This window comes from Apodemus sylvaticus, chromosome 7 (assembly GCF_947179515.1).
Source record: "Apodemus sylvaticus chromosome 7, mApoSyl1.1, whole genome shotgun sequence".
Classification (NCBI taxonomy): domain Eukaryota; kingdom Metazoa; phylum Chordata; class Mammalia; order Rodentia; family Muridae; genus Apodemus; species Apodemus sylvaticus.
The window spans coordinates 84,984,147-85,004,734 of NC_067478.1; the positions used below are offsets into that span (position 1 = coordinate 84,984,147).

Genomic DNA, 20,588 nt, shown 5'->3' on the forward strand with positions numbered 1-20,588 from the left:
TGTCCTGGAACTCACTCTGTAGACCAGGCTGGCCTTGAACTCAGAAATCCACCTGCCTCTGTCTCCCAAGTGCTGGGATTAAAGGCATGCGCCACCACTGCCCAGCCAGTCCAAATGATTTTTGGAGAATGATGTGGATCTTAAAAACACACTACAGGCAGAGGGAACACACTCAGCGGTGGTGAAGAAAATATTGCTGTTGTGCTGTGACTTGGTAAGTTAGCCAGCACAGGATCTATGTATCACGAAGTAGTGTACAATTTTATGTAAGATTGTGATTGTTAATTTTATTACAGATGCAACAGTGGGAGGGTTTAAAAGTTCGTGTGTGTGTGTGTGTGTGTGTGTGTGTGTGTGTTTCAGGCTACACTGTAGGAATGGTGACAGAATGACGTGACAGTGTCAGCGAAGAGGGGTTCGATAGTCCAGAAGAGTCAGAAGGCCTGCGACTAGGAAGGGACACAGGCCTTACCGACTTTTGATGGTAATTTTAGAGTGCTCCCTAGATTTTCCTTTGGTAGATTCTTGTAATTTTTTTTCTAGGTAGAAAATGATAAAAGGCTGAGCATAGTGGTGCATGCCTATGATCCCAGCACTCAGGAGGCAGAGGCAGGAGCATCTTTGTGAGTTTTGGGCAAGCTCTATATAAAGAGTTCCAGGACAGCCAGGACTACATAGAGAGACGCTGTCTCAAAACAACCCCAAACCCAACACCACCAACAAAACCAAAACAAAGAAACCCATAAAAGGTCAGGCTATTGACATGAAATGATAATAAAGGTTCAAAAATATCTTAGATAAAGATGAGTGATTTGCAACCCAAAGTAGTAGGACTGAATAGCTCTGGAGTTCAGAGATAGTTTTCTTTCTTCAAGTACTGCATAAGTTCAACAACCTACCAGTCAAAGGTTTGGTGACAGAATTGAGTACTTAAAGTCACCAAAGGGCTTTGGAGTTAAAAAAAAAATAGCACACCAAGTCAGGGTACTTTCTTCTTCTTTGGAAAAGGAGTTCCTATTTTCAAAGTTCTTCTAATGAAGTCTGAAGATTAGGGAAGTGAGGGCGTCCCAGAGCTGAATTTCTGTTCATCTGTGCAAGTGGCCAGTGCTCACAGCTGTCTCACAGCCTCCGTGGGCGGGGCCTCGTGCTGGCAGCGCATTCCGCTGAGCAATAGAATATCTTTAAAGTACATATTCAGTTCCCAGAAAAGGAATTACTCTTCAGAAAGAAAAAAGATCAAAAGGAAGTTACTTGTTTTAAAAGGTCTGGAAGAAGCGCTTGAGACGCGAGTGCCCCTCAGCTTAAACTTTTCTGGGACTTAATCAGTCTGCAAAAAGCTGCAGCACCTGAATTCCCAACCTTTGCCAGTTATAAATACCAAGGAGATTTTTAATACCTGCACTCGGGAGGTAGACACATGTGGATCTCTGCGAGTTCAAAGCCATCCTGGTCTACATAGCAAGTTCCAGGAAAGCCAGGGCCACATGGTGAAACAAAATGGTGGAGCAGGGATATACTCAAGGTGGGGGGTGCTTGTTTAGGATGTGTGAAGTCGTAGGTTCAATTCCAATCACCACAAAATAAAAATACTAAGGGGTAGAAAATGAACTTTGGCTTTCTTTCTTCATCTTCCCACAATATGAGGCAGATAACTCAAAGCTCGACATCCACATTTAGAAGACTCCTTCCATCCCTACCTGTCTTAAATCGGAGCACAGCCATGACTCGCTCCCGGAGGCGACAAGCCACAAAGAACATGGACGGCTAGGCTTCTCTTCTGCCTAGTGCGCAGGTTCTACCTTGGACCCCACCTCTTTCCTTCCATTTCTCGCTTCTCCAGCAGAGGGCGCAGGAGCCGAATTTCCTTTGGGCTCCGCCCCGGGAGGCCACGCCCCGTCCCAGAGGGTCGGGGCGGGAGCAGTGGGCGCGGAAACTTGGTCGAGGCTTTCCGGGAGCCGCTGGGCACGCGGGTGCTCGCGAGCTCGTGCGCGAGTTGGGGGTCGCCGCGGCGTTCCGTGCTTGCCCGTCTCCGGCGCGCGCTCCCGCGCAGCTCCGGCCGCCCGCGCGCCCGCGCGCCCGCGCAGGGGCGCGCCTCAGGGCGGGCGCCTCCCTCTCACTCCCTCGGCTGCGAGCGCCGGCGGTGGCTGCCGGAGAGGCCCCTCCTTCTCGCCCCGCTCCATTCCCTCGCTCGCGGCCGAGCGGGCTCCCGACCCTCCGCTGGCCATGGCCGGCAACGTGAAGAAGAGCTCGGGCGCCGGCGGCGGCGGCTCTGGGGGCTCGGGAGCGGGCGGCCTGATCGGGCTCATGAAGGACGCCTTCCAGCCGCACCACCACCACCACCACCTCAGCCCGCACCCTCCTTGCACGGTGGACAAGAAGATGGTGGAGAAGTGCTGGAAGCTCATGGACAAGGTGAGCGGCCTGCGGGCGCGCGCGGCGCCGGGTGGGCGTGGGCGGTGGGGCGAGAGGGAGGGCTGCCGTTGGCAGTTGGGAACGTTGAGGTGTGGGGGAGCCAGACAAAGATGGGGTGGGGGCTGGGGGAGGGCTGGTCACCGCGCCACCCGGGCGGAAGTGCGTTGGGGGTGCGGAGCTTGGGGATGTGGGTCGCCGAGTGGGCCCCGGGGGGTGGGCCTGAGGGATGTGTCGGAGCTGCCGGCTGGGGCTCCGGGTCGGAAGAGGAGTCGCCCTGGTGAGGGACATGGGGTCAGGAGGCGGCCGGGCTGGCTGCGGTCAGGGTGAGCTTATAGTTTTTTTTTCTCATTAAGATGTAGCACACAGATCAAAGAAAAGAGGTGGGTTTAAATGGGGGCAGGGAAGGGACGTCCCTTCTCCGCTGAGGATGGCTTAAGTTTTTGTCTTGCAAAGTGTTGGATGTAATCTTTTGCTGCTGCTGAGATAGGCACTGGTTAAACCACAAGTTCTGGTTAGAACCATTATCTTTCGAAAGGTGGACTGGCTGAGCGTGCTGAATTAACAGTCCGACTTCTACAGAACTTCCTCCTCGCACTCGGTGCTTTTCTCACTGGGCTTAGTGTTTGGTTTTTTGTAACGGGCCTACCTGCTTATTATTTCAAGACCCCTTTGATAGCCATTATAAAATCAGGTGCGGGGGTGGGGTTGCTTATGGTTAGCCCTTTAAGTCTGTCATTCAGGAGAATCTTACTTCCTTACAGTTGTGCCTGTATAATGTAGTCTTTCTTGTAGCTGGCTGGCCCCAGTACTTAGAAGTGAACATACAATCTTGTCTTAACATTTTGTTGGAAGTCAGTGCTCTGTTTCCTTGACTCTTAACACAGTCATTAATTTTTCAACATTCCTACTGCAGATAAATGTGATTAGGAGGCCCCGGCATGTAAGTGAATGGTGTTATTTCCTCCGGGGTAAATTTGGTTTTCTTATGTTCCTCTCTGGGCCTAGGTTCCTCTTCTGTAAAGTTCTCTATGGGTTGTTTTGGACTAGAAACAGCCAATAAAATTATTATGAAGCACTTGGCCAATGTAACTGCTATATAAATGCTTAATAAGTCCTGTGTGAGAATTAACACTCTTGCAGTGCATACCAGTGGTTTCAGAGCCACTTTTCCTGGACTGATTTTTTTCCCTACATTAAGTAATTTGAATTGTGGGAGCTCCCTGGTCCCAATTGATACTGCAATTAATGGCATAAGTATGCTGATTATTTTGGTGTTGTGGAACTGACTTTATTGGAAATTATAAAACCACCATAAAGATATGCTGATATCTCGTTTTTTCTTTTTAAAATATTTTATTTCTTTGGATATTTTGTGTGCATGTATGACTGTGTACCATATGCATGCAGTGCCCTGGAGTCCATAAGATGTTGGATTCCCTGGAACTGGAGTTATGGATGGTTGTGAGCCAGATGGGTGCTGGGAATTGAACCTGTGTCTTCTGCATGAACGAGGGCTCTTAACCACTGCACAACCTCTCTAGGCCCAGTATAACCAGGGCTGTCTGGAGATGCCAGGGAATGCAACCATGGTTTTTTGTTTTTTGTTTTGTTTTTTGAACTTATTCACTTTATATCCCACACACTACAGCCCTTCTCCTGGTCACCCCCTCCCCTAGTCCTCCTCCCCTTCTTTTCTGAGCAGGTGGGTGTCCCTCTGGGTATCCCCTGACTCTGGCACGTGAAGTCTCTGCAAGGCTGTGCGCTTTCTCTCCCACTGAGGCCAGACAAGGTGCTATGGAACCTGGGGAGGCTGCCTCTTGTGGACAGGCAGGATCCCTGGTGGCGTGATAGGAACACCAACTCACCCACCAAACTTTTGACCCAACATCCATCTGTGTTTGTTTCCCGAGACAAGCTTTCACTGTGAATCTCAGGCCAGGCTGGAACTCACAGCAGTCCTTCTGCCTCAGCCTGTCAAATGCTGCTTAAATCTGTCTGTTGACATCTGTTGTAAATATTAAATGTCTTTACAGTTTAAAGTTTGTAGGTTTACATTTTGGGAGATTAACTGTTGGAGACTCCTGGTAGAGAAAAATAGCTTCATTTTTAGTTTCCTATATAGGATGTGTGAGTGGGTTCATTGTATCAAAGTAATCCTGATTAGTGACTTCTGTAAAATAATGACTTTAAAACTGTTTCTGCTAATGAAAGATAGATTATAGCTAGTCACATTCTACATGGCAGTCCCTTATTTGATCTATGCTCGTATCACTTGAGAGTATTGAAATTTGAGAGTTTCTAGGGATGTTCAATCACAGTCTCAAAGTTTTGATTGAGACTGTTTAGATTTTGGTCATTTCAAGGACAGCAGGCTTTACCATTCTAGTGTAGGAAGGCAGGCTGTTTTACTTTCTAGTGCTTGTCTCTGAAGATGGTTTCAGCAGCGTGTCGTGTAACCCTTCACTAACTGTGCTGAAATGAAAGCTCAGTCCTTTCTCAACTCAGGCCTGCAGGTTTGTACCACTTTTCAGACTTCCAGATTTTCTTAATACTTCCGGATTGTTACTTAATACCTAGTACTTGCTAAGTTGTACCATCTCCTTTGCCCTTGGTGTGTTGGGGGTTTCTTTTCTTTTCTTTTTTCGAGACTGGGTTTCTCTGTGTAGCCCTGGCTCTCCTGGAACTCACTCTGTAGACCAGGCTGGCCTCAACTCAGAAATCCACCTGCCTCTGCCTCCCGGAGTGCTGGGATCAAAGGTGTGCGCCACCACTGCCCGGCTTGGGGGGGGGGTTCTTTTTATTTTGTTTTTTAAGGTCTTTTAAGAATATACATTATTTTGTGTGTATGTGTGTGGATTTTTTTTAATGCATTTGATAGCCCATGTATGGCCATCAAAGGACAACTTGTCGGAGTTGGTTCACTACTTCCATCAAGTGAGTCCCAGCGGAGTGTTAGCACTCACCGTCCCTCCCCCAGTCCTACACCTTTTTGTTTATATGCATGAGTGTTTTCCCTGTGTGTATTGTGTATATGCATCTCCTGTATGCCTGCTGTCTATGAGAGGGCCAGGAGTCTGATTCCCCTGGAACTGAAGTAACAGCCTGCCTACCAGTGAACTTCCGTGCAGGTTTGGGGAACTGAACCCAGGTCTTCTGCTAAGAGCAACCAGTGCTCTTAACTGCTGAGCCATCTCTGCAGCTCCTCATTGCCTCTTTCTGACATGTAGAATTCTGTAGTAAGTCCCGGGTCATCACTTCATCCCGGTCTTGTTCTGGTGAAGGTTAGGTGTGTCTGATTCCAGCCTGCTTTTCACCAGGCTAGCCCTGGGGACTGCTGGTCTGCTCCTTCCCCAGTTTTGGATGTCTGCAGCTCAGCTGTAGGCTTTGCTCAGCCATGTGAGACTTAACCTTGTTGGAAAAAAATGCTTGTGTTAGAACACAAAAAGGGGTGTGACCAAGTTTTCCTTTTTGCTTGTTAGCCCTGCCATCCGCCCACCCCGGCTTTACCAGGCTATTATAGTAAATACTTGTAGAATTGTTTCTCTGTAAAGAAGTTGGCTAGTATTTCAAAGACTAGGCAGAGAGGAGAGGATGGAAAGAAGTTTTAAATGGCCTTAACATGTAAATTTTAAGTCAACAAGATACTTAATTTATAAAGATGTAAAGTGCCATTGTAAAGTATAGCTGGGGTTGGTGAAAGGGAAAGATAGTAAATATTTTGGTCTTGCTGGTTAGCATGCTTAATCCCGTATCACTTGTTGTTTTGAGGTTTTAAAACTTAAAAACTATTCTTAGCTTGAAGAATTTCTGGGGAAAATGCAGTCTTTTTTTTTTTTTTTGGATTTGTTTTTTTTCGAGACAGGGTTTCTCTGTGTAGCCTTGGCTGTCCCGGAACTCACTCTGTAGACCAGGCTGGCCTCGAACTCAGAGATCCGCCTGCCTCTGCCTCCCAGAGTGCTGGGATTACAGTTGTGCGCCACCACCGCCTGGCTGAAAATGCAGTCTTGTAGGCCATAATTTTCTCCCTCTGAAGTGGTAGGATCTTAGGTATCACTGTAGCCCAGGCTGTCTTAGAACCATTGGTTGTGTAGCCCAGGCTGGCCGTGCTTGAACTAACAGCAATCCTCCTGCATCACAGGCAGGCATCACCATACATAGCTCTCAGGTTTGAGATTCAAAGAAGTATTTTCAAAAGAGCATGATTTGGGGGCAGTGAGAAGGCTCAGCAGGTAAGAAAAGACCCTTGCTGCCTGCCGAGTTAGTCTGATGACCTTAGTGTGAGCCTCAGGATGCACAAAGTGAAAGGAGACCCAAGTCCTGCATGTTGTTCTCTGAACACCGCACACATATGGGCACACGTGTGCACACGCTCAATAATAAAGAAGAAAGTGATCTGCTTTCCTTACGTCATCTTTCCTCGGCCCTACCTGCTCCCCACTCCCAAAGAATGTTGGGTAAATTAGTATATTTGGAAGATAAATGTCTTTAGTATTTTCATTGGACTTGTTGCCCTTCCCTCCCCTCTCCCTTCCCTCCTTCCATTTGATTTGTCTGCTGAGGTCCAGGCAGGTGCTAGGGGTTAGGCTCACACGCTCCACCTCCTGGGGATTGGGAATGCTAAGTGACTCCTGAAGTGGTCTGTGCAGAGACCTGGGGCTCTTAGGTTGAAGCACAAGACGCGTTTGCTCTGAGTTTATCTTAGTCTCCGGGCTCTTGGGCACCCTTTGCTGCTGTTTTCTTTCTTAGATGTGGTCTTGCTGACCCGGGACTCATATGAATCTGTGTGTCTCCGTTTGCCAAGTGCTGGGATTAAATGCATACCAGCACACCTGGCTGCTTGTTGGTTTTCCTCTCAGAAACAACCCCACCATGGATATTTTTGTTTGTACTAGATTGGCCTCCCAATTTTCTGTGATTCTCCTGCCTTAGCCTCTGGGTAGCCAGGGTTATAGCTGTACATCGGCCACCATGCCAGACAACCTCTGAAGCTTGTAAACTCCACAAGGAAGGCAGCTGTAAGCGATGTAAGCTAATTGTCTGTTACACTCTTCAGTCAGGGGATCTTTACAGTAGTAGGCACTGTATAGGTTTTTGCTAAATTAAGTTACTTGTATGACCCAAAGGAATTAACTGAAAGGAAAAGGCCTGTGGGTGGGAATTAATTAGCTGATTTACTTTGTTTTGTTGTGGAAGAATTTATTTTAGCCACAGTAAATTTATTTCTTGTCATAACTCTTTATTAGTGTCATCCTTGTTTTATAGGTAAAGGTAGTTAGGGTCAGAAGTAAAATAATCTCCTGACTTGGAATCCAGGGTTAACCTACTTCCTAAGGCTTTATAAGTTCTGTTTACTTCCTTTTTGGGTATACAACAAAAAATTTTTTTTTGTTTTGTTTTGTTTGGTTTGGTTTTTCGAGACAGGGTTTCTCTCAAATTATAGCCCTGGCTGTCCTGGAACTCACTCTGTAGTCCAGGCTGGCCTCAAACTCAGAAATCTGCCTGCCTCTGCCTCCCAAGTGCTGGGATTACAGGCGTGCGCCACCACCGCCTGGCTACAACAAATTCTCAATCTCAGAAGCCATTGCAGTGGTGCTATGTGTGTCAGTCACAGCCCACATGGATGACGCTGGTCTCACAAGATAACTATGGAGCACTTACTTCACTTCACAGGACGCCACGCTGCTGCATGTGGTGCTGACACAAACCCCTCTGTGAGGCCAGTCACATAGAATGACCACATTGCATAATTCTTGATGACAAATAGTGATGACAAATGACTGTTACTGGCTTATGTATCACATTTACTAGACTATATTATTTTAGTGTCTGTGTTCCTTCTAGTGAAAGTTAAGAAACTATATGCAGTGTTAAACAGAAACAGCCTTATAGATGCCATGCCTACAGCAGCTCTTCCTTAATTGGGAGCGAGCCTTGTGACTGGCTGTCGTCTAGGTTTGTATAGGTATATGCCAGTGTTCAAACAGCAAAATAACCTAAAGACACATTTCTAGGGGAATCGTGATTGTGTCTAGAGAAAGACCTATGTAGGGCTCAGGATGATTTTCTACCTGGCCCTCATTTGTGCGGTGTGAAACTCATTTTCTCAGTTGGTACTAAGGTAATGTTTAACTAGTACCATTGAATGAAATAAATGTTTGCTACTTCTCTCCAAGACAGTCTCATCATATAGCTTCAGCTGGGATGGAACTCTGGAACTCACTGTAGTTACGGCTGACCTTGAGCTTTCAGTCCGCTCACCTGTGCTTCCCAAGTGCTGGCGTTGCAGACATGTGCTGCTGCTGTGCCTGGCTTCTGGTAGCTATGTTTAAGTTAGAGTTAGTGGTTCTTCAAATTATGTGTGTTGGTTACTTTGTGTGGTGAACATGGATGAATGTACACATTATTTTCCCATTATACTTAATTAATGTTGTCTATGTTGGCATTTACCATTCCCAGGCTAAGGGGAAGTGATGAAGGCGGGCCCCTCATGCTGCCAGGCTGGTTTTGAAATCCAAGCAATCTTTTGCCTCAGACCACCTTCTGCCCCCTCTAGGGACTAGGACCGTAGCTGTAGACATCGATCGCCACCAGCACTTTTTATCATTTTGACTTTGACTTTTTTTCAAGACAGGGTTTCTCTGTGTAGGGCTGGCTGTCCTAGAACTTGATTTCCATACCTGGCTGGCCTTAAGCTCGGAGATATTACTGTGTCCGCCTCTCAAGTTCTGAGATTAAAGGCATGTGCCAACACTTCCAGCATACAAATAAAAGGTACAAAATACTTGTATCTTTTATTTTTTACATTTTTTGGTTTTTGAGAGAGGCTTACATTTTGTAGCTCAGCTTGGCCTCAAGCCTTCTGATCTTCATGTCCTTGTCTTTCTAGTCCTGGGGTTTTAGGTGTTTGTCACCATGCCTGGAAAAATGTGCTCTTTTGTGTATGTATGTTTCAGAGTCCCCCAGAGGATATAAAATTCTTCATTAACTCCATATGTGTGAGATTTGAGGTAAATATTTTGTATGACTGGTGATCAAGTTTGAAAGGTTAGGAATAGGATTACGGGTCTGGGAGATGGCTTAGTGGTTAAGAGCACTGGCTGCTCTATCTCAGGACGGGGGTTTGATGCCCATCCCACACATGCCTTTAGCTTTAGTTTCAAGGGATCTGATGTCTTTTTCTGGCCACTGTGGCATCAGGCTTATACTCTGTACATAGGTGAACATGCAGGCAAAACATTTGTATACACAAGATAAAAAATATTTTAAAGTAGGATTAAATCAAGGCTAAGCTTTTTGATGGCTCTTACTATAGAAAATTTGCTTTTATTTAATATGTAGTTAGCTGGTTGTGTACATATAACAAACTGATAAATCATGATCACATTGGTCCCTGAGTCTTCCCCCTTAGAATTAATGTTGTATTCAAACATAAACTGTGAAAAAATTGTTTCCTTAATGATTAACCTGGAACATTCAAAGAAAAGCAGATTGAGTTTTAGTTTGAAAACAGAGCCTAAATTTTAATCACGGTTTCTAAAGAAGTTGTTAATTCTGATGTCCATTAGGTTTGTTAGGAGGGGGGATTGTAACAAGCAAGTCATTGTGAAGTGTTTTTGTGATTAGCACATTTTGTGCTGGAAGGAAATAGGTGGGAGTGGTCACTAGGAGCCCTGGAAAGCAGCCTCACGCTGTCCCCCACAGTGTTCCTCCCACAGCAGCTTCCAAAAGGGGGAAAGGATTCTAAGAATGACGTTTGAGACATGTCCCTGGGGATGCAGGCACTACTGAGAGCAGTGGTGGCAACTGCCTGCACATAGCCGTCAGAGTCCGCAGTGCCGGGTTGGGACAGTCTTGGGGCCCACCAGGGATAGGGTGGTAGTGTGGGGACAGGACATGACAGCACTGGTGACATGGTGGATCTTTTTTCTCTGTGTCTTTTGGAATGACTGCTGGGTCAGTGTTTCGATTCGTCTGACACCAAAGGACCTTAACTTACTGCTCCTTTTTCCCCCAGCTCTGGGCTGCATGGGAGGCAACTTTGAGCAAGGCCAATTCTCCCTCTGGTGCTGCACTGAATAGGATGGGGTCTGCATTTTTGTAATTTTTTTGTTTCTGTTTTGTTTTAGGTATAGGACTTTGCTATGTAACCCAGGCTGACCTCACACTTTGAGCAGCTCTCCTGCTTAGCCTCTCAAGTGTTAGGGCTACAGGCATTGAGGTATCTTCCTCAGAACTACTTCCTTCTTTAGATCTGTTTTGAACAGCTGTGTGGATCTGTAACACTTTTTTTGAGAAAGAGAAAATACAACTGATGAATCATAAAATGTATAGAAAATGTAGAAGTCCTCAGTATTCTCATACTCCAAATGAATACCCTCTCTAGAAGTATCTAGAGGTCATTCCTCCCTCCATCTCATATACTGTTTCCCAAGTGACTCTAAGAAATTTGATGGAGAGCATCATCTTTGAGACATTTACTGCATTATTGACTTGTAACCTGTAAAGTTTTTAGCATTTGGATCCTTTCTTCTGATACTGGAGATGAAACCCAACACTTTGAGAATACTGGGTAAATCTGTCTAGCTGAATATTTACTCCAGATCTACAGTGATACCGAGGAGGATCAGTAATTAGTCATTCTTTATATCTTGGAGTTGTTTATAATTTCACATCCTTTTTTATAATTCAAGAATCTCAAAATACTGTATCTAATAGCTTAATGTACTAACAATTTTTTACAAGTCTCTCAGTTGCGTGTGTGTGTGTGTGTGTGTGTGTGTGTGTGTGTGTGCTTGTAGGCCAGAGGCCAGCCTAGGGGGTCATTCATTCCTCAGACACTTTCCACCTTTTCTTCCTGGAACTGGTCCTGTAGGCTAGGCTTGCCATCTTACACAATCCCAGATAGCCCCAGGTACTTGCCTGTTTCTTCCTCCCCAGTTCTGGGATTACTCCTGCTTGAGTATTTTTTGTTGTTTTTGTTGTTGGTTGATGTTTTAATGTGGACTTTGGTGGGTTGAATTAGGTCTTCATGTTTGTAAGGTAAGCACTGTACCAACTGAGCTCTTCTCCAGCTCCTTTCCTTCTTTTCCAGTGGCTCTTGAACTGGTGGACTGGTGAACAAGCGACAGGTGTTCAGAGGGCTTGTTAAGTGGGAGGATCTGGTGGGTCTGGGTGCGGCCTGGGAGGGGGGTTGTTAAAATGGGAGGATCTGGTAGGTCTTGGGTGAGGCCTGGGACTCTGCATTCCTCAGCCTCATCCAGGAAACAGTCTAGTTGGTGTAAGGATCACACTTGATATAGCAAGACTCTTTATTACCACAGTTGCTTTTATTTAGAAAAGCTTGACTTTTTGTTGTTGTTAAAAACATGGCAGTATGGTATCTTATGAAAGTAATAAATACTTTTTCTTTTTTAAACAAATAGTGGGATCCTCTGCCTTCCCCCACTCTCCCAAAACAGGGTTTTTCTGTGTAGCCCTGGCTGTCTTGAAACGGCCTTCAGTTCTTTTTTTTTTTTTTTTTTTAAAGCTTCCCTGTGTACTTCCACTTGTCAAACTGTTAGATCTTGTCTGGTTCTGAGGAGGCAGGCTGGGTTCTGGGACAGGCCCTGCACACCTCTGTCCGCCTCCTGTGGCCGTGCTTACAGGTTGTGCTCCATCACGCCAAGCTCCAACTTTCTATCATTTGAAGTTTCTGTGGATTTCTTTCTTTCTTTCTTTTTCTTTCTTTCTTTCTTTCTTTCTTTCTTTCTTTCTTTCTTTCTTTCTTTCTTTCTTTCTTTCTTTCTTTCTTTCTTTCTTTCTTTCTCTTTCTTCCTTCCTTCCTTCCTTCCTTCCTTCCTTCCTTCCTTCCTTCCTTTCTTTATGTAAAAACCACCTATTTTTACTTAGTGTATAGTATATGTATGAGTACAGGTGATTCTGAGAGCCAGAGACATGGATTCCCCTGCAGTTGAAGTTACAGGTAGTTGTGAGCTAGGAATTGAACGTCTGTTCTCCTCCAGAACCGGAACCATAAGCGCTCTTTACCACGGAGCCATCTCCCTGCCCCTTTCTTTCTGTTTTTGTATTTTTATTGAGACAGAGTCTCTTATAGTTGCGGTGGCCTTGAAATCTTGATCTTGATGCCTTTACCTTCCCAAGTGCTAGTGTTACCGTCCATGTGCATGCTAACCTGACTAGCATAGCCAAGCCTGGCTTGCATATTTTAAGAGACTTTAGAAATTGACCTAATGCTCACATTTACAGACAAAAACTGAAGTTCAAAAAGACGAGTGTCTGCCCATGTGAATGCATATGTATGCACTTACTGTCTAAAGCCACCAGACTGGATCCTGGAGCGCTGACCTTTCCGACTGTGCCTCCTGTACTTGTGAGCAAGATGGCTTCAAAACTGTAATCAAGTTTTATATTCTGTACCGTGTATAGCTCCACTTAAAAAACATTTGTTTTTGTAGCATAGCAGTTTGTTCCTTTAAAAAGTGCGCATGTGTTTGTGGGTGCATGCAGAGGTGGGGACAGCTTTTGGGAGTTGGGTTTGGCTTTCCTCCCTGTTGAGGCAGTCTTGTTTCTCCTGTGCTGTGAACTCTAGACCAGCTGGTCCAGGAGCCTTGGGCAGTCCTGTCTCTATCTCCCATCTTTCTGTGAAGTCACTAGGATTACAGTGTGCAGCACTGGACCTAGCTTTCCATGTGGGCTCCAGAGATGGAACTTGGATTGTCACACTTGTGTGGCTAGCAGTTTTACCTGCTGAGCCATCTCTCTGGCCCCAAAAGTTTTATTAATTTTACAGAAAGACTTGTAAATGCAAAATGTCTCACTGGGACCTGAGGAGGTGGTTTAGTGGTGAAATGCTTTGCTCACAAATACGAGACCCAGAATCTGAACCCAGTACCCACGGGAGAAGCTGGGCACTGTGCTGCTTCTAATTCCAGAGCTGCAGTGGAAAGACAGGAGGATCCCTGAAACTCATTGCCAGTCAGCCTAGCCTTCTTGATGAGTGAGACCTAGACCAGTAGGAGACTGTCTCAAAGAAGGATGACATCTGAGGCGGTCTTGGCCTCCACATGTGTATGTACACACATGGTGCATACATTTAAAAATGCTGTTATGAGCAGACTGGATTTTACTGAGAAACATTTATTTAAGATGCTTATTTAAAATTATTTTGTGTAAGTATTGTGACACAGAATATTTTCAGAATATTTATTGAGTACTACACATTTGCTTTGAGAACCAGAGACACAGTTAAGAAGACAACAAATAAAAGCTCTTGACCATAGAAAACAGGCAATTCCTGACTGGTGGAGAAACTCTGTATTTAGAACAAAAATAGGCACTGTTCTCTGTGGCTTCTCACTTTATAAAAATGCAATGACTTTTGAAAAACTAGGGGTGTGTGTGTGTGTGTGTGTGTGTGTGTGTGTCTGTGATACATGTAGAGGTCAGGTGGCAGGCAGTTTCTCTTCTATCACCATGTAGGTTCCAGAAATTAAGGTTGTCAGGCTGGCAGGCAAGTTTCTTTCCCATCTGAGCCATCTTGCTGCCACCCCCCCTCCCACCCCCATGTAGCAGTTTTTAAGCTTGGTTTTACTTCTCTCTATTGTGATCATAGCAGTTTCCAGTGTTTTTTGTCTATTGACTATTGAGCCTTGGCAGAAGCAAAGAAAGAAGTGAAGCCAGTGAGAAGCTATTATGAATGGAGCATGTGGCAGCTGTATAAGGACATTGTTAGTTTTTCAGAGCTAAGCATGCGACGTTGACATTGTTCTGAGGGACTCTAAATATATAGCTAGAAATTATAAAAGACAGCCACTTTTGAAGGATATATAAAATAAAATTTACCAAATAGAGAGGGTAGAGCTAAGCAGAATTTCCCTTATCCTTTAGGGCTTTCTGTTTGTTTTTAAAAAGACAGTGTCTGGCTATATTCTTGGCTTACTTGGTACTCACTGTGAGCCCAAATTGGCCTCAAACTCTTCAAAACTCTCTTGCCCCAGCCTTCCAGGTTCTGGGTTTACAGGAGTATGCCACTAGCACCCAGTGCTTTTAGGAAAATCAAAATTATTTTTCTTTCTGAAATATTTTAATGATTGTTGTTGTTGTTTTTTTTTTTTTTTTTTTTTTTTTTTTTGAGACAGGGTCTCTCTATGTAGTCCTGACTGTCCTGGAACTTGCTCTGTAGATCTGGCTAGCCTTAAATTCACAAAGATCTGCCTGCCTCTGCCTGCTGTGGTTAAAGGTGTGGGCCTCCATGCCAGGCTCTGTGAGTGAGTTTTAAAGCTCAGCAGTATGCATTTGTGCCTAGGAGGTTGGTTTACTGGTTGCCAGTGAAAAATTCTCTAAATCAGAGAGGCTTTGATGTGTTCACTTGAATTATTCACAGAGGGCCTTTTTTGAAATGCCTTTTAAAAGGCTGCTAATGCTTAGGTCATTTTCTTTGCTTAGGGAGTACATTAGTATTAAGAATACACCTACCTCTGTCTTTTCTTTACAGTCAGGGTTAATGCTACATACTGGAGGACTTGGCCTGTAGTGGAATGCTGATTTCCCTGCTGATGTAGTGATTCATCCCAAAAACATTTTGGAAAAAGCAGATGTTTAATCTTCAAACCTTTTTATAAGGTCATATTTTAACAAAGTAACATCTGTGAAAAGTGCATTGTATGGGCTGGAGAGATGGTTCATTGAAAGCACGTGCTGTTTTTGCAGAGCGCTTGGGTTTGGTTCCTAGCACCCACATGGTGGCTCACAACAGTCTGTATCTCCAGAGTAGGTGCTTCCAGCACCCTTTTCTAGCCTCCCTAGGCAATGGCTGCCTGTGCTACACACATTCATGCAGACAAAACACACATAAAAGATTCTTTGTTTTTTTTAAAGTCCATCATATAAGTTTAAAAATGCACAGCAAGGTGGGGCAGTGGTGGTGCACACCTTTTGATCCCAGCACTTGGGAGGCAGAGGCAGGCGGATTTCTGAGTTCGAGGCCAGCCTGGTCTACAGAGTGAGTTTCAGGACAGCTGGAGCTACACAGAGAAACCCTGTCTCGGAAAAAAAAAAAAAAAAAAGAAAAAGAAAAAAATGCACAACAAGTATTTTGGAAGCCAAGTATGATGGCTCAGTCTTGTAAATCCCTGTCTGAGGCAGGAGAATTGCTACAAATTTGAGGCCAATTTGGGCTGGAGTGAGACTCTAAGTCAAAACAAAATAAAACTCAAACAAATAAAAAAGCAAAGAATTTTATGGATTTTTGTGTTGAGTTATGAAGCTGTCAGTTTTTAGCTCATTTTCAGTAAATGTAGGCTGGGCATTCTATGTAATGCCAGAGAAATTTTAGTTTAATTAAAAAATGTTCTTTATTACTAAGGAGTGTGTATCTTCCCACCAACTGTAAGGTGGTAGGTGTATACTACATTTTAACTTCAATTTTAATAAGAAATATGCTAATAAATACTTTTTTGAAAGATATGTGTGTATGTGCCAGTGTTTGCCCAAACAGATCAGAAGGTAATTTCAGATTCTCTTGGAGATGGAGTTACAGGCAAGATTAGTACTAAGAACTGAACTCCAGCCCTTTGAAAAAAAGCAAGTGCTCATAATCAGTGAGCCATGTCTCATGCCACACATATTTTAAAGTAGGGAGAATATATGAGTATTTGGATATATAAATGTAAATGTTTTTGTCGTTATTTACTTTTACTTACATGAATGTCTGTGCATATGTCTATGTGACATGAATACAGGTGCCCACAGAGGCCAAAAGAAAGGTTAGATCCCTTGGAGCTTGAGTTACAGGGATTATAGTACTGTATAGTAGAGTACTGATACGGCTGTACTGGACACTGGTTATGGAAGAGCAACAAGTATTCTTAAGTGCTGAGCCATCTCTCCAGCCCTAACATGAATGATTTTGTTATTATTAGTGTTCTAATTTAGGTTCTGTGTATGAGGTTTTGTTTTTGGCTTGAATGTATGTGTGTGTACCCTGTCCATGCCTCAAATCCACAGAGTTTAGAAGAGGGCTTTAGATTCTCTGGGACTGACATTATGGATGGTTGTTAGCCAAAATGTGGGTGCTGGGAACTGAACCTGGGTCTTCTGTAAGAACAATTAATTAGTCTTAACCTCTGAGCCAACTGCATCTTCAGTCCCCCATGTTGTGAATGTTTTTGGTTAGAAGTTGTACTTGACTTGATTTTCCCCCTCCTGTTTTTTGTTTTGTTTTGTTTTGTTTTGTTTTGTTTTTGACAGGATCTTATATTGAAGCCCAGGCTGTCCTGGAACTTGCTGTGTATATCAGGATGACGCCAAACTCACAGAGATCTACCTGCCTCTGGGATTAAAGGCATGAGCCACTACTCCTGTCTTGGCTTCTATCTTGAAAGGGTGAATGCTTTTGCAAAGGATTGGTTCTCTGGTTGTTTTACCTACAGTATTTTGCCTCTGTCTTGGTTTCTGTAGACTGTAGGACTGAGAAGGTAACTGACATGGGCCAGAGTAGTAGCAGTAATAATAGCTTCTGGGAGTCAAAGGGTGATGTGAAGTCTATCATTTTGCCTCTTGCCTATATTTTTATTTTAATGCACAAACTGTTAAACTCCTGAATACATGCAAACTCAGAAATGTGCCCTAAATCAAGGAGAGGCTAAAAGACAAGTTTGGCATGCTACTTAAATTGGAATGCAGCAACTGTTCGCCAGTGCAGTTGCTGTTATAGTTTCCTGAGTCACTGCAACTGCAGGTTCGTGCCGTTGCTCCTAGCTACCGCTGTCTTCCTCTCAGTTCTGCAAGTGAGGTTGTATGGAAATGGGAGGGGACCTATATACGTCAGATGTTTAAAGCCTTTGTTGGTAGTTGGGAGGGCCCTTCACCCACATTTTACTGGACAGGTTTTATCTCTTTATAGGTAAGAGTATTGAGGCCCAGAGGTTGAATTTATTCATATTATTCATATTATTGATATGGTTGGTGATAGAATCTTACCAAACACTAAAATTGATTTAGTCCTTTTAAATGCTAATTGACAACCTAAGTTTAGCCTTTGTCTTATCTCCTAAGCAATTCCTAAGCAAATCCATACATTTCTTAATTGCATATAGTGCCTTGTTGACTGTACTTTAGTATAATTGACTTTTGTATCTTTCATAGTCCTCAGGTAAGTTCCAACTCATTGGTACCTTAGGACTGTTGAGGTAGGTATCTTGTGGCTCTTCTGCTGATTTTACCGATTGTACTTTCCCCTGTGATTTCAGCTCTCAACGTAAATATCACCTAGTAGAGACCTGTCTTCTGCTTTTAAAGCAGCCACCCAGCACTTTGTTATATTACCCTACTTAACTCTGCACAGAACCCGGTATTTCCTTTGTTGACAACCCTCCTCATCATCCCTCTTACCTGATAACTTCTGTCAGATTCAGGGACCTTTTTTTTTTTGCACTTCATTTCCCAGAATGACATATATATTGAGAAAAATTGAAACCATCAGGCTCAGTTTAATTGCTTCTATATCTACATATCTCTGCTGTCTAAACTCAGTCTGGTCCCTTTCTTTCAGCTTTAGGAGGTGTCTGTTTAGATAGTGTGATCCTTCTGACCCGCATTTTAGGTTTCATTCTTACTGTTTTACCAGAAACTTGTTATTGTTCTCTTTCTTTGTTCTCAGTGTGAAACATATATAGCTTCCTCTGAAAAGAAAAACCTGGTCTGGAGATGGCTCCGTTGATAGTGCTTGTCTAGTGACTATGATGATTCAGGGTCTGTCCCTAACAATACATAAGAAAGCACACAGGGACTGGTGTTTCATGCCTGTAATAGTGGCCAGTCTGGGGTGAGACCTTGTCTTAATAAACACAAAGTTTTCAATCACAAAGCTTTCGTGGTCTTTGTTGAATCCTTTTCTTCAATTAACACAAATAATACATACTTATGGCATATGCTAAGTTCCCTGTTGTGTAGTATCAGTTTCCTCTCTACCCAAGAGGCACTATACTTTAGGGTGCTACCATATAACAATTTTTATTATTATAAAGTATATTCTGAGTTGTAGCATCAAACTTACAATGAGGTTTTGGAATGTAACATAGGAATCATTTGTTTTGTTAATATGAAATTTTAACTATTGAGCTTAGAATATAGTGGTGTTCTGAATGGAACCTTGTTTCTTAGCTAAGTTGTTTCCTTCTTTTTAGTACTTCATAATATGAGCAGCTTCTTGAAGCAATGTTAAAATATTTATGATTAGAGGGGGGGGGGTGGCACACACCTTTAATCTCTGCACTAAAGGTAGAGGCTGGTGGATCTCCTGTGAGTTCAAGGACAGCCAAGGCTACATGCAGAAACCTTGTTGGAAAAAAATAAAGGAAAAAATTTTATGCATCAAATATTTTTGATGATTTAGCTTATCTTTATTTGCTAGCCTTATAAAGGGCTATTTTTCTAAGAGTATGCCAGAAATAATCTGCTGCTATATATTTAATATACATATTAAAGTGATAGTTTTAAAGCCTATGTGTTGTGTTTTCACTTAGAGTCCATGATGGTTGGCTATTAAATTGGATTTTTGCAGTTTGTTTGTTTTAATGGAATCAGTATTTTTATATAGCCCAGGTTGGCAGGGAATTACTTGCTTCTTTCTGCCTCTGAGTATTGGCATTATGTTGTATTATAGGTGTGTGCTGTCACACCTACCAGTCGGGATCTATTTTAAGGAAACATGTCTAAGCATGTGTATTCCCTTGATACTTGTCATGAAGACTTGAAAACAACATAATTCAAGTAAAGTGGACAGCTAAGTTATATTTATTGAATAACTAGTTTAGACATCACAAAAGCATTTATGATATGCTTTGGGGACACGAAGGTCTTTCTGCAGCTGCTCTGTCAGTAATCTTGAGCTCTGCCCTAGTCTGGCACATCCTTCTTATTATCCCTCTTCCCCTTTTTGTTTGTTTCTTTTCTTTTCTTTTCTTTTCTTTTCTTTTTTTCTTTTTTTCTTTTTCTTTTTTTTTTGAGACAGGGTTTCTCTGTGTAGCCCTGGCTGTCCTATAAGTCACTTTGTAGATCAGGCTGGCCTTGAACTCAGAAATCTGCCTGCCTCTGCCTCCCAATTGTTGGGATTACAGGCGTGCGCTACCACTGCCCGGCTCCCCTTTTTGTTTCTTGAGACAGTCTTATGTATCCCAGGCTGGCACTGAGCTTTTGATCCATCTACCTCCACTTACTGAGTTTATAGGAGTGTGCCACTACATCCTGATAGTAATCCAGATATTTACTTTATTTAACATTTTCTTTTTACAGTTTTATAATTTCAACACTCAGTGGTTGGTTCTCTGTACTGATTGTAGTTTTTATTTGGTTGGTTTGGGGTTTTGTTGTTGTTGTTGTTGTTTATTACTGTTGTTTTAGTGGTAATAGGGATGTAGGTTAACCGTGTATATAGATCTTTTTGGGTGAATTTTCATCCTTACAGTGTTTTCTGGGCAGCTCCATTTAGAAGCAGTATGAGACATTATCACTCCTTCTGGTCCAGACAGCTTTGTGGAGCCTGGAGTCTTTGTGCATATCTGAAGGTCCCTGTCTTCCTCACTTCTGGATTTCCCCCTTGTTTAAACTATGCTTTGTAGTCCAGGCAGACCTTGAGTTTGAAGCAATCTTGTGACAGACTTCCGACCTCTGCTGTTATAGACAGAAGCCACCACTCTTAACTAGTCTGTTTGTAACCCGCGACACTGACAGGGACCTTCTGTAGAAGGTACAGAGCAGTTGTGAACCCTTTGGGGGCCACAGCAGGATTCCTTTTTTTTTTTTTTTTTTTTTTTTTTTTTTTTTGGTTTTTTGGATTTGGTTTTTTCGAAACAGGGTTTCTCTTTATAGTCCTGGCTGTCCTGGAACTCACTCTGTAGACCAGGCTGGCCTCAAACTCAGAAATCCGCCTGCCACTGCCTCCCAGAGTGCTGGGATTACAGGTGTCCGCCACTACCTCTTGGCCACAGTAGGATTCTTAACAGTATCAAAATTATAGTTATCAAGTAGCAATGAAATAATTTTATGGTTGTGGGGGATCCTCGCCACATGAGGAACTGTATTAAAGGATCGCAGCATTAGCAAGGTTGAGAACCACTGATTTACCCAGTGAGAAAATTTTAAGGTCAAGTTCTGAAAAACAAAGCAAGCTCTAAGAA

General features: G+C 43.4%; 1 protein-coding gene across 3 annotated transcripts in view; it reads left to right on the plus strand.

Annotated features, from left to right (window-relative positions):
* Positions 1-1,947: 1,947 nt before the first annotated feature.
* Cbl (Cbl proto-oncogene) overlaps positions 1,948-20,588 on the plus strand; it is an 85,113-nt gene continuing 66,472 nt past the window's right edge. The window contains exon 1 of one of the 3 annotated variants that reach the window (XM_052188580.1): positions 1,948-2,412. In XM_052188580.1, the coding sequence (XP_052044540.1) occupies positions 2,224-2,412 (189 nt within the window). In that variant the 5' untranslated portion in view covers positions 1,948-2,223. Of the gene's footprint in view, positions 2,413-2,641; positions 2,736-20,588 lie in introns of those variants that run through there. The other 2 variants (XM_052188579.1, XM_052188581.1) reach the window with 2 other exon arrangements.